The 13,911-nt window shown below is 36.2% G+C and overlaps 1 protein-coding gene across 1 annotated transcript; it reads left to right on the top strand.

Moving 5' to 3' along the window:
• Nucleotides 1-402: 402 nt before the first annotated feature.
• Nucleotides 403-1,886, top strand: LOC107801194 (uncharacterized). Its single transcript, XM_075252663.1, has 3 exons — nucleotides 403-474; nucleotides 1,059-1,280; nucleotides 1,737-1,886. Exons 1-3 carry the CDS (start codon nucleotides 403-405, stop codon nucleotides 1,788-1,790), a joined length of 348 nt encoding a protein of 115 aa, XP_075108764.1. The 3' UTR covers nucleotides 1,791-1,886.
• The last annotated feature ends 12,025 nt before the right edge of the window (nucleotides 1,887-13,911 follow it).

The raw sequence follows: 13,911 nt of genomic DNA, 5'->3' as shown, positions 1-13,911 counted from the left end.
AGGAGAAGGACTCAACATCTGTAAGGACAAGAAATATTATTGAGATTACACTGAAATACAAAATTACTTATTACTTTATTATTCTCAAAAGTCTTTTATTATTTTCGTCTCCAGATTATCAGTAACCCGAATTTCTCTATATTTCTAAGCTTTGACCAAAGACTCAGATTTTTTGGTTAAACACGTATATATATCCCATTTTGTTTTTTTTCTATAAATATTTTTTTTGACCAAATTGAAATAGGAGTATGTGAATTACAAATCATAAATCTTTAGGAAAGGAAGGAAAACTTGGACACCAAGAAAACTTATATATACCCCCACGATATTCTTTCTCGCCCTCAAAAATTCTGACGGTCTCTATTAGGGTTTCTGCAATATTATTCTTGAGATATAGAAACGATGTCTTCCACTGGTGAACTTGCTTGTACGTACGCTTGTTTGATCCTTCATGATGATGGAATTCCTATCAATGTGACGCAATCTTTTCCTTTCTCTCGTAATTGTTTTCTTTTTACTTTTGTTTTTCTTCGTTGAGCTTGAATCTTGTTTTCTTAAACCAAAAATAAAATAAAATAGGCTTTAGTTTGTCTCATAATTTTCTTGTTTATTGTTGTATTTGCAGACAAGCAAAACATACTGTACATTAGAGTAGTCGAATGTAATGCAATATTTCTTAGAAAGCTTTGTGTTTCGTTAAAAGAGAAAAAAAAAACTCTTTAATTTGTCTAGTAATTTCTTGTTTATTGTTGTTCATGTAGGCATAGAAAAAATTAGTGTGCAATAAAAAAAAATTATATGGGCAATATCAATTAATTGATATTTGAGATTAAATTTTAGTTATGTTAGAATATTTATTTCAGATTCAATGTTTCTACGGAGTTCTTTGGTCCTGTCAGAGATTCATATGCCTATTAAAGAATAAAGATAACTTCTAGTATTTTCTGTTTTTATTTTATATAACCTAAAACTTATATAGACATCTTAACTTGCTTTGGATTGAGATATTGTTGTTGTTCAAAATTTGAAGTACTAATCTAGATGTACTTTTTGTATAGGCCGAGAAAATTGGCTCTCTCATAAAAGCAGCAAATTTGAAGGTGGAATCATACTGGCCGAGCCTTTTTGCAAAACTTTGTCAGAAGATGAACGTGGATGAACTTGTCATGAACATCGGCGTCGGCGGAACCGCGTCTTCTACTGCCGCTGTTACCGCTGCTCCCGCTCCTACTACCGGTAACGACGCCACCGCTGCACCTTCCGCCAATGACAAGAAGAAGGTATACATTCAATCTTGACCCATTACTAATTCTTTTATCTAAAGTTATACATGTATGTTGTTGTTGTAAAGTTATACATGTATATGTGTATTCTGTCTAAAAATTATATCTTGATTTACTCAAGGAATTATTTAAGTTAGCTATGATTCGATGTTAACTTTGCGATATGTGCATGTTTTGAAACTTTGACATTAGATACTAGTACATATATATATGCATGCTCATAATATTTTGCTACCAGTTTCGCTAACTAGCTAGTGTGAAAAAACTACGTTTTATGAGTCAATTGAACAAATTCCCTCAAATATTTAGAAACGATTTTTTTCTTCAAGCATATAGTCTATATGTAAGGAATTGTGAGATGTAATACTATTTTTCCCCCACCCCTCCCCTTTTTATTAACTAAGCCGCAAAAGCTCATTACTATTTTCTCTTTTTGGTTTTCTCTCATTGCAGGAAGACGTAAAAGAAGAGAGTGATGATGAGCTGATGTTTAGCTTGTTTGATTAGAGCTTGCAGAATGCAGCGATCCTTAGCTTGTTGTGGAATGCGTGAGTACTTCGGGTGTCGTAATTCTCTTCCGAGCAACTACCACAATTTACTAGATGTATTCTTCCGAACTACGCCAGCTAGCACTAGTTCACCGCTCACTAGGATCGCACCAAAGTTTCGTTATTTCTAATCCCACCTTTAAATCCTCCGTATTAATTCTAAATATATTAGGAGTGATATTGTTCAACAACTACCTAAATGTGTACCCTTTTCCAAGCAATACACATTAAATAGGCACAGTCAATTGAGAGCTCTTCAATCAACAACAATGAAACGTAATTGAACAAGTAAAGAAAAATCAATGAAAATTTATATTAAACGCAATGAAAAATCATCGTCCAATAGGTTCCATCAAACCCTAAATGACAGAGTTTAGCTACTCATATTGTATAAACAATCATAATAATATTCAAAAGCATTAGATTATAGATTAAGGAAGAACAGAGAAAAGAACTCTTGTGATTCATTATTTCCAAGTGTTTCTGTAGCCTTTTGCCTCTCCAATAATGTCCCCCCCCCCCCCCAGAAAAAAAAAATAAGTTTAGAACCCCATTTATACATGTTGGGGGCGTATAGGGCCGAAACTACCAGGTCTTAACCGAAATAGGAAAAATTTCATGCTTTCGTATTTTGAGTCGCGCCTTACGCAAAGCTAGGCGCGTAACTCTGTGTAGAGCTGCCTTTTGTATTTGAATTGTTCTTGGCTCAAACGTGGACACCAAAAAACCATACTCCTCTAAATTCTTCTATTTTAGATTCAATTTATGTACAATCCTTCCATATCTCACATCCGATTGACCCCTCCACATAAAATATATTAAGCTCGAGTCACAGATATTCGTACTAAATTTAACACGACCAGACGAATATGTCCTCATATTCCTTTAGAAATTCTGTGTATTCTTTCTTTTCTGATGGCGATAAGTGAACGATGGTTCGTGTTTCCTTGACATTTTCTGCATCTCCCACGTTAACAATTTCTGTCTCGTCCTAGTTGGACTTAGGTTTGTTCTCAAAGTTATCAACTTCTTTAACAATCTCGTCAGGTATGTCATCTTCCTCTGAATCAATGTCCGTTTGTTGCGTTATCTCGTTGCATGTCACAATCATTGGTTCATCAAGATAAGTAATAGAATGTTGTATAAGTAAAGTAATGAGAGAAAAATGATAATGAGTGTTGATTCATAAGAAAAGTCAGAATGCTTTGATAAATTGCATAACTGTTTTGAACACTGAAGATCTTATTGCGGGAATTGAAAAATACGAAAAGAAAATCATTTAGCAAAATAAAAATAGTGCATGCTGCTTGTTTTAGCCTTGCTACCCTGAGGCTCGCCGGGCTCTGGTTGTCTTGATGGTCCAGTTATTGAGGCGTGCCCCTCTGCTCACAGCATGTATGGAAGGGCCTTAGCTTGTGAAGTAAGATGATGATGCCAGAGTGCACGAACTAACCTTTGGGGAGGGGAATAATAAAACAAAAACAAAAATAAAAACAAAAAGGTAATCAAGTCAGTGAGGATTATAAAAAGTATTACAATATTTAAATACATAATGCAGGAATGTAAAGCGTGTCCTAATTTGGGAACCTCATTGTGCCCGAGGTAGGCCTAACATCAAATTGATTTGGAGAACTTAGAATGCTAAATGCCTCATTTTATTGACAAAAATAGACGAATCCCAAATCGACACTAAATAAACAAGAAATAAAAGTCACTAATGACCATTGGCCTTATTACATTTATAAAACGAAAAAGATAAACTCCTATCTACTTGGCCTCAGAAGGACCTTCCTCAGGTTGGATGCTCTCGTTGATCAGATCCTCCAGTTCGCGTAGGTTCACCAGTAAAAATGCCTTTGTCAGGTGTTCTCTTTCGTTTCCCTCAGTGTTCTAGCAGTCAGTGACTCTCTTCCTCACTTTTCCTTCCAATTCCAGCAGACTGTATTCCAGACATTGATTTGGTCATTTGATAGAAGACTCCACCACCAGTCTAGCAAGAGTGGGGCATGCTAATCATACTAAAACTGGGGACCTCGTGCCTCATTTTCTGCAAAACAAAAGGGTTAGACCCTACCCCTACCAGACTCGACTATTTATCATCAACAATTAACATGAAGCATTTAGTTCTCCAAATAAATACACAGAATGTGGTGATGTCTATTTGGGTCCAGGGAAACCCAGTGGACTTTGGACAAGGCTGTCTTAAAGGATCATTATGTGGACAACATAACTGACCCGGCTAGGTTTGACCATGATGCATGCACAATTTTAACCAGAGTAAGATTTCTATGGGGTTTTAGTCTGGTACCCTTGAGCGGACAACTCAAGGGGAAAGGCACGGAACTGTCGACTGCACCGCTGATCGACTAGCTTTATCGCAAATATGAGTTTTTGAATTTAGGGGGTAATGATATAGGAAGAGCGCAACCACTCATTATAAGCGTTGCTATGGTATTTGGTGGAGTATGATGTTGATCATGATTATGCAATAATTAAAACATGTTGGCACGTATTTGCACGTTAAGAAAGTGATAAATACAGCAGTTTCATAATTTAAAGCAATTATAAGGAAGGAAAGAAACAATAAAAATATATCAGTTTTGTTTTTGAAGAAGAAATTAAATGCTTAAAGAAATTAAACAAGTAATTGCACATGGGGGTGGGGGGGGGGTAAGAATTCACAAGAACAATCTGAAATGGTAAAAGCCTAAAAATTCCCAGCAGAGTCGCCATGCTGTCGCGCCCCTTTTTCCCTTTTTGCATTGGAAAATCGGGTTTATGACATTTTTGGGGTAGGACAACTTATTCCTTTTGGGAACTGGGTTTGCATTTGAAGAGTCGTCTCCTAATGATTTAAGGTGCATTAGGACACCTATAGGGTTCATTTCTAAGTTTGTTTGATAACCAGAGATAGGGTAAGGGCTTGAAATTATCCTAAGGGGAAAGTATTAGGTACCCCTCAGGATCCACAAGTGTGGTTCCCGGCCAGACAGTTTTATAAATTTTGTACAATTAGCAGACAGACAAATATAGGCTCAAATAGTAGGTGATTTAAGTTTGAACACATAAGAGTTTGAAAACAATTATTAAAAGGCGAATTTTGAAAAGGAGTTACAGTTCTACAAATACTTAAGAATATAAAAAGGAGGGGGGTCCTAGATTTATTTATAATATGGATCACATCAATGCGAAACCCAGTATGACACTCCTCAGAAGAAGGGTTACACGTGGTATTAGTGCACCAGTCATCATATCCATATCTACCCTTCCCATCCCGTTAAGTTATTAAAGCGCAAATTGGTCTCGACTTCTATTGCATGTTATTACCTGTCCCATTTCTATGAGTCCTAGAGGAATTTAGGACTACTATTCCTATAAGAGGGAGGATTTAGGCTGACTCTTGGGTTTTAAAGGTAAAAAGGCTAAGGCGACATACAAAACACGTAGGACTGCATATTAGTGGAAATATATAAACAATTAAGAGGCTCATATATACCTCCGCAGACAATGCACATAATAGCATGACTTAAACACAATTAGGGTCAGAATTTAAAGTACTAAGGCAGGGTGTTTTAATTGTTGAAGCAGACCAATTTATTACATAACTCAGATAAGAAGTCTGAATCAGGCCTCCATGCTGGTTGTATCAGTTGCTAATTAACAAAGGCGGATTCAGTTTTATCATTATTACCTAAGGCTTGCCTAAGTGTGTATTGGTGATGTCCTATGAGCATGATATCTATTACTAATTAGGAGTGCAGCAGAGCAACGGTTAATTTTTAAATAGGTGATTTGGATCCTATAGTCATGCTTTCTAAACTGTATTAATAAAAGGAGTAGGTTGCTTAAACTGATTCAGAACAGTACGAGTCAAACTGATTTTTAACTAAACTGGTTTCAGATCCTATAGACATGATTGCTATTATAGCTGATTTTAATTCCTACAAGCAAGGTATCTAAGTATTAAAAGCTGATTTTGGTCCTATAGGCGTGGTATCTAATTGATCATGAAATGAAACAAGCAGGATTTATTTGATCACAACGAAGTTTCTATAGGCATGATTTCTATAAAAATATTGATTTTAATCTTATAGACATGACATCTAATCTCAAAGCTGATTTTAACCTTGTAGGCATGATGTCTGATTATAGCCATTTAGATCCTATAGGCATGGTGTGTAAGTGTGGAGTAAAACATGCAGAATTTATTAAACAGATCCTATAAGCAAGTTATCTACCCTTCTAATAGCTAAAGCATGCATAATCACCCCATTCTTTTTCACTAGCCAACCCCAATATTTGTTACAAATTATTACACACCAAAAATGACTGAATTACATCAGAAAAGTACAAAATAAGAAGTTACAACCATCGGAAGCCTGATTCTTGACTTCCTCTCTGAGTTATGGAATAAGCTACCTCAAATGCCAAAGATGTTCAAAGCCTTTCTCACACCTGGATGTGTCAAAGTTCCCTAAGGGTCTCCAGCGACCCCGGGCAGTGCTTATACCTATGTTTGTATAACTAGACAGAAATGAGTGCAGCGTGGAAGGGCCAGCCCTTATGTGTCCAAGTTCAGAGGGAGCTCAAGGGTTCCAAGGCAAGGCTCACACAATAGGGGTAGAAGCTAGGTTCTAAGAATATAGTGGAAGTGCAGAATACATAATTTAAAAAAAATGTGTTGGAAATAGTAAGTAGTAAGGGTGATTTGAAAACAGTAGTAGTAAAACTCAAACTACACAGAATCAGTAGTTACACAAAGGGGTCAAAGGGGTTTTGGGAGTACATTGTATGAAGCATGTGACCCCAGAAAGGGTCAGGTTTGGGTCATGCACAACAATATCTGATGCTGACATGCCCACAAACCAGCCAGAGAACACAAACACATAGAGGGGATATGGGATTTGGGATTCATAAGTCAGCAAACACATAACAAGTGACTGGCAGAGTACATACATAGGGAAACATTAATTTAAAAGGTGAGGGAGCATATTACAACATGCTAGTAATGTAACTTGATTGCATAAACATGAGTAGAAGCAGGCAAGAGTGAAAGAAACTAAAACAGCTAAAGAAACATGTTGTTGTTGATACTTGAAAATTAACTAGGACATACTAGTAGAGAAGCAAAGTGTAGAAAGAAAGAAATAAGCAAGATTCCACAATCTAGCCTTGGCTTTTAGTCGTCTAGACAATGTTGATACCCAATTTTTTCCTATATATTTTTTAATATACAAAATACCTTTGAAATAGCATATGTATGTATATATAAGTATGTCCAAATATTTTATTACTTTTTTCTTAATTTTAAAGGTTTTTAAATCAATTTATTTCCCTATTTTATTTATAAAAAAACCAATAATTTTTTCTAAAATTATCATCTTTGGTGATTCACTTGTTGAACTTTTATATTTATGTTAAAATATAGCCAAGATGATTTTTGCTTATTTTTACAAATTTGTTTAATATTTTTAAAGCTAAATTGCATATAATTGCAATTTCTCTTTTAAGATTCAATTGTATTTTATATTGATCAAATTAAGTACAATATTTTTAAATTGTTAATTATATTTCATAAATTATATTAGTACTTTTAATTTATTTCCATAAATTAATTTACTATTTTTTATAATTTTAAAAGGGGAAAACGGCTATTTAAATGATAGCCCGATTTCATTTCAGTTATAGCCTAATTTGGACCCAATCTGAACCCAATTTCTCCGGCCCAATTTCCACTAAAACCCAACCCCCTAACCCAATTCACACAACCCAATCCGGATCCCCACCTAACCCCTTTAATCCAGCCGTTGATTATTTAGATCAACGGCCACCGGCTGCCCTTCCCTTTTTAATTCCAAACGACCCCTAAACCTACTTCATTATTCACCTACCGCCGCCTTTGAATACCTCTTCTCTCTCAACTCTCTCTGAAACTCCTACGAACCCTAGCCTCCGCTATCAAACGACGCTGTAATCCACCCCAAACCTTGCCTAATCCATGGCCTCCCATGGCCATTGGAGACGTGTAGTAGCCTCCTATGGCTCCTGGGTATTTGTTCCCGTGGTTTCATGGCCAAACCTTGAGGGAATCTGGTCCAGTCCTTGTTCGATTTCAGTTCGTGGCTTTTCTCCGGTCATCTTTGACCTTTCTCCAGCCAGCCATGGCCGTTCGAGTTAGATCCTTGACTCTCCTGGTTAGATCGGTAACTTTTAGGGCCTTTCTCACCTTTTCTGGGTTTTTTGAAACCCTAATCTGTAAGATCTTTCAACTTTCTCTCAGATCTGCTTTAGATCTGTACTTGCTATGACCTTCTTAAGTATTTCTCGAAGATTCTTTAACTTTGCTTTCAAAACGACTCTTCATTTTTCGATTAGGGTTTTCCTTTAAGTTATTTCAAAAATCCCTTCTCTGATTTTAACGTGTTTGTGATTTTGCTATGGTTTGCTCATGTTGTTCTTCTATCTGAGTTAGCTTGTTGAAAACCCTAGTTTCTTTTGGGTCTCATTCGAGTTCTGAAGCTATTTGTTAGATGAGTACTTGTTTGGTTAAGTTCTTGTTTGACTTATTTGTTTATCATCTTTTAAACTCGATTATTGTTGAAAAGTGCTAGGTCTTTGGGTCTGAAATTGTTTGTTTAAGTACTTGACTCGATTGAAAGCTTTTGTTTTAGACTCTCTTTTCTTTATGTGACTTATCTTTCAACTCGACTATGGCTGAAACCCTAACTTTTCAAAAGATTTCCTCACCTGTTACTGTGAGACCTTTACTTGTCTTGACTCTCTTCTTCACTTTGGCTATACGTGTGAGCCCTGACTATCTAGCTTTGTTCCCTACTGAAATCCTACGCTTATTTATACTACTATTGTATGCTGTTTCTTTTGCCAACGTGCTTGGCCTCGCATGTCTGATGTTCTGTTCACCCTGTTTATATACTGAAGTGCAGAAGCATGTTTCTCCCTTGATTGATCTTAATCTTGTGACCGATTTCAAGAACCTTTCCTTTATGAACTCTAATTTCACTCGCTTGTTTAAAGTTAATTGATTCCTTTCCTTTACTATGATATTTTGCCTTACCGAATCTTTTTCCAAAAATAAGCATATTTCTGTATTTAGACTCGATTGCTTACTTAATGTTTTTACTACTCCTTTTATGGCAATAATCAGTCTGTCTCTAAATTGATTTTCTTCCTTATTTGAATCTGTTACTACCCGTTAAATAGTGATTCCTTAATTAAAGGGAATCACTTATGTAATTGATTATGACTGGAGATTGTTTCCATGTTTTGTTAAGGATTTACTTATACCTTACTTTTCACTCATTTTCAGAAGCTATAAATACCCTGCATCCTTTTTCTTTCAAACATGAAGGAACCATTTGAGTTCAGAACACACACTTCACTCCAAACTCTCTCTTTTCTCTGTTACTACTTGTGTTACTGCTTTGTCTAGCCGGTTGAAAGCTAAGGCTAGGCTGTGGAAATATGCTCATTTTTCCTTTTCTACATTTGCTTCTAACTGGTATGTCCTAGTTAATTTTCCAGCATCAACAACAACATATTTCTTTACTATTTCCTTCACTCTTGCCTGTTTCCTGCTTGTATTTAATCAAGTTTCATTCCTAAAAGCATATTGTAAATCAATGTGTTTTCTTTATGTATGAATTCTGTCAGTCACTTATTATGACTTATGAATCCCAAACCCCCATATCCCCTATGTATTTGTATTCTCTGTTTGGTTTGAGGGCTTGTCAGCATGAGACATTGCTGTGCATGACCTAAACCTAACCCTCCCTAGGGTCATATGCTTCATATCCCCTATATGTGTTGTGTTCTCTGACTGGTTTATGGGTATGCCAGCACCATCTATTGTTGGACATGCCCAAACCTGACTCCCTCCTAGGGTCATATGCTCCCTGCAATGAATTCCCAAACCCTTAACCCTTTGTATAAAAATGCTGATTCTGTGTAGTGTTAGCTTTACTACTATTGTTTTCAAAATTACCCTTACCCCTTACTATTCTCAACCCAGTTTTAAACAAATCTCTGCTTTTGCACTTCCGCTATACTCTTAGACTTAGGTTTTGCCCCTCTTGTGTGAGCCTTGCCTTGGGACCCATGAGCTCCCTCTTAACTTGGACACATAAGGGCTGGCCCTTCCACACTTCACTCATCTCTATCTGGTTATGCAAACCTGGGTGTAAGCACTGCTCGGGGTCCCTTGAGACCCTTAGGGAACTTTGACACACTGAGGTTCGAGAAAGGCTTTGAAACAAATGGCATTTGAGGTGCTTTATTCCATAACTTAGAGAGGAAGTCAAGAATCAGTCTTCCTCTGGTTGTATCCTCTTCTTTTACACTTTTCTAATGTAATTCATTATTCGACCTGTAATAAGTTGTAATAAACAATGGGGTTGGTTAGTGAAAAAGGGCTGGGTAATTGTGCATGCTTAACTATTAGAAGGGTAGAGAACATGTCTATAGGACCTGCTTTCTGTATGATTAACTCTGCATTTAGATATCATGCCTGTAAGATCTGTTTTCTTCAAATTCTGCATGTTTTAATTCTACATCTAGAGATCATGCCTATAGGACCTGTTTCAAATTCTGCATATTTCATTGCCATACTTAGACACCATGCTTAGGACTTAAACGGCCATAATCAGACATCACGTCCATAAGGTTTAAAATCAGTATTTTCCATAGAAATCATGCCTATAGGAATTTCAAGTAAATCATGCCTGCTTCATTTCATGTTCAATCAGATATCATGTCTATAGGAATTAAATCAACAATAATAGATATCATGCCTACAGGATCTGAAACCAGTCTAGTTTAAAATCAGCCTAACTGTACTGTTCTGAACTAGTTGTAAACAACCTTACTCCTTTATTTAACGCGGTTTAGAAAGCAATCCTATAGGATCCAAATCGCTCATTTAAAAACTGTTACTATTTTGCCACATTCTGAATCAATAATAGATATCATGCTTATAGGGTATCATCAATACATACTTAGGGAAGCCTTAGGTGACAACGATGAAAACTGAATCCGCTTGTTAATTAGTAACTGCTATAACCAGCAGGCAGGCCTGATTCAGACTTCTTATCTGAGTTATGTAATAAACTGGTCTACCTCAACAATTAAAATTCCCTTTGCATGAGTACTACAAATTCAGGCCCTGATTGCGTTTGAGTCATGCTATTTATGTGCTTTGCTTGAGGAGGTGTACATGAGCCTCTTAGTTGCTTACGTGTTTCCCCTAATGTGCAGTCATATGTATTTTGTATGTCACCTTAACTTTTTCACCTTTTGAAACCTAGAAGTCAGCCTAATATCCCTCCCCTTTAGGAATAGTAGTCCTAAGTTCCTCCGGGACTAATTGGAATGGGACGGGTAATAGCATGCAATAGTGGTCGAGACCAATCCGCGCTTTAATACCTCAACGAGGTGGGAAGGGTAGATATGGATATTATGACCGGTGCGCTAATACCATGTGTATCCCCTCTTTGAGGAGTGTCATACCGGGTATCGCATTGATGTGATCCATATTACAAATAAACCTAGGACCCCCTCCCCCCCTTTTTCTTTTTTAGTATTTATAGAATTGTAACTTCTTATCAAAATTCGCCTTTTAATAATTGTTCTTTCTCTTATGTGTTTACTTAAATCCCCTACTATTTGAGCCTGTACCTGTCTATTTGCTAATTGTACAACATTCACAAAAAACTATCGGGTCGGGAACCACACTAGTGGATCCTGAGGGTTGCCTAACACCTTCTTCTTAGGATAATTTCAAGTCATTACCCTATCTCTGGTTATCAAACAAAATTAGAAGTGAACCTTATAGGTTTCCTAATGCACCTTAAATCATTAGGTGGAGACTCTTCAAATGCAAAACCCAGTTTCCAAAAGGAATGAGTTGTCCTATACCCAAAATGTCATAAACCCGATTTTTCGATGCAAAGAGAGAAAAAGGGGGTGCGACAGACAAAGTAGTGGCACAAGTAGTAGAAGAGAAAAGAGAGAAAGTTTTTAGTGTAAGTGTGTGTTCTGAACTCAATTTTTTTGTTCGTGCCTTTGAAAGAAGAAGGGGTGGATATTTATAGTTTTTGAAAATGAGTGAAAAATAAGGTAATAAGTAAAGTCTTAACACAAACATGGAAACAATCACAAGCCAGAATCAATTAACACAAGTGATTCCTTTTAATTAAGGAATCACTGTTTAACGGGTAGTAGCAGGTTTAATTAAGGAAAGAAATCAGTTTGGGGGCAGATTGATTATTGCCATATAAGGGACAGTAAAAGCATAAAGTAAACAATCAAGTCTAAGTACAAAATAAGCTTATTTTGGGAAAAGATTCAGCAAGGTAAAACATTATAGTAAAGGGAAAGGAATCAATTAATTTAAACATGCGAGTGAAATTAGGGTTCATTAAAGAAAAGCTTTTGCAATCAGTCCTAAGATCAAGATCAATCATGGAAGAAACATGATTCTGCACTTCAGTATATAAATAGAGTGAACAGAAGCATCAGACATGCGAGGCCAAGCATATTGGCAAAAGAGATAACACAAACATACAGTATTGGCAGAAATAAGCTAGGATTCAGTAGTAAGAAAACTATTCGAAGCTCAGTAGTCAAGTAGGTCAAGTAGTCACATAGAATCAATAGTGAAGAAGAACACAGTATCAGGTAATATAAATCAGAAACAAGTAAGTAATAAGTGAGAAAAAAAACCCTTTTAAGAAATTAGTGCTTCGACAGTAGTCGAGTTTAAGAGATGAAAAGAACTCAAATCAGATAAGTCAAACAAGGAGAAGATAGTCAGAAATAAAGAACTTAAAATAAGCACACATTTAGGCAAACAATTTCAGAACTCGGATAAAAAAGGAACTAGGGTTTTTTACATGTTGAAGTAGATAGAAGAACAACATGAGCAAGTCATTTTAAACATAGCAAAATCACGAACAACATTAAAATCAGAGACAAGATCTTTAAAGAACTTAAAGGAAAACCCTAATCGTTAAAAAATGAAGAGTTGTTTTGAAAGAAAATCGAGAGACCTTCACGAAAACACTTAAGAGGTTCGTAGTAAGCACAGATCTAAGATAGATCTGAAGAAAATTGAAAGATCTTAAAGATTAGGGTTTCGGAAAATCCAAAAAAGGTGAGAAAGACCTTGAAAGTTACCGATCTAACCAGGAAGGTCAAGAATCTGCCTTGAAAGGCCATGAATGGCCGGAGAAAGGTCATGGATGGCCGAAGAAAGGCCATGAACAGAAGTCGAGTAAGGACTGGACCAGATCCCTTCGAGGTTTGGCCAGGAAACCATAGAAACAAACACCCAGGAGCCATAGGAGGCTGATACACATCTCCAATGGCCATGAGAGGCCATGGATTAGGCAGGGGTTGAGGTGGATTAGGGTGGGATTAGATGGCGGCGGCTAGGGTTCGTGTGAGGTTTCAGAGAGAATTGAGAGAAGAGGATTCAAGGGCGGCGTTTGGTGAAGAATGAGGTAGGTTTAGGGGTCGTTTAAGGTTAAAATAGAAAGGGTGAATATTTGCCGTTGATATGAATGATCAATGGTCTAGATTAAAGAGGGTAGGTGGAGAATCCGGGTTGGGTCGTTTAATTGGGTTAGGGGTCGGGTTTGAATGGGAATTGGGTCGGAAAATTGGGTTTAATTTGGGGTCAGATTATTGAAATGTAATTGGGCTATTATTTAAATAGCCAAATTTTCCCCTTTTAAATTACAAAAAATAGTAAATTAATTTATGAAAATAAATTGAAAGCACCAAAATGGTTAATGACATATATTTAACAATTTCAAAATATAGGATTTAATTTTATGAATATAAAACACAATTGAATCTTAAAAGGGCTAATATTGCAATTATGTGCAATTTAGCTTAAAATACTAAATAAATTTGTAAAAATATGCAAAACTACCTTAGCTATATTTTAGCATAAATATAAATGTCGAACAAATGAATTACCAAAATAATAATTTTGGAAATAATTATTGGGTTTTTATGGATAAAAAGGGGAAATAAATTGGTTTAAAAACCTTTAAAAATTA

Source organism: Nicotiana tabacum, chromosome 5, assembly GCF_000715075.1.
Source record: "Nicotiana tabacum cultivar K326 chromosome 5, ASM71507v2, whole genome shotgun sequence".
In the NCBI taxonomy this organism is placed as follows: Eukaryota; Viridiplantae; Streptophyta; class Magnoliopsida; order Solanales; family Solanaceae; genus Nicotiana; species Nicotiana tabacum.
This window is presented reverse-complemented; position numbering and strand designations above follow the sequence as displayed.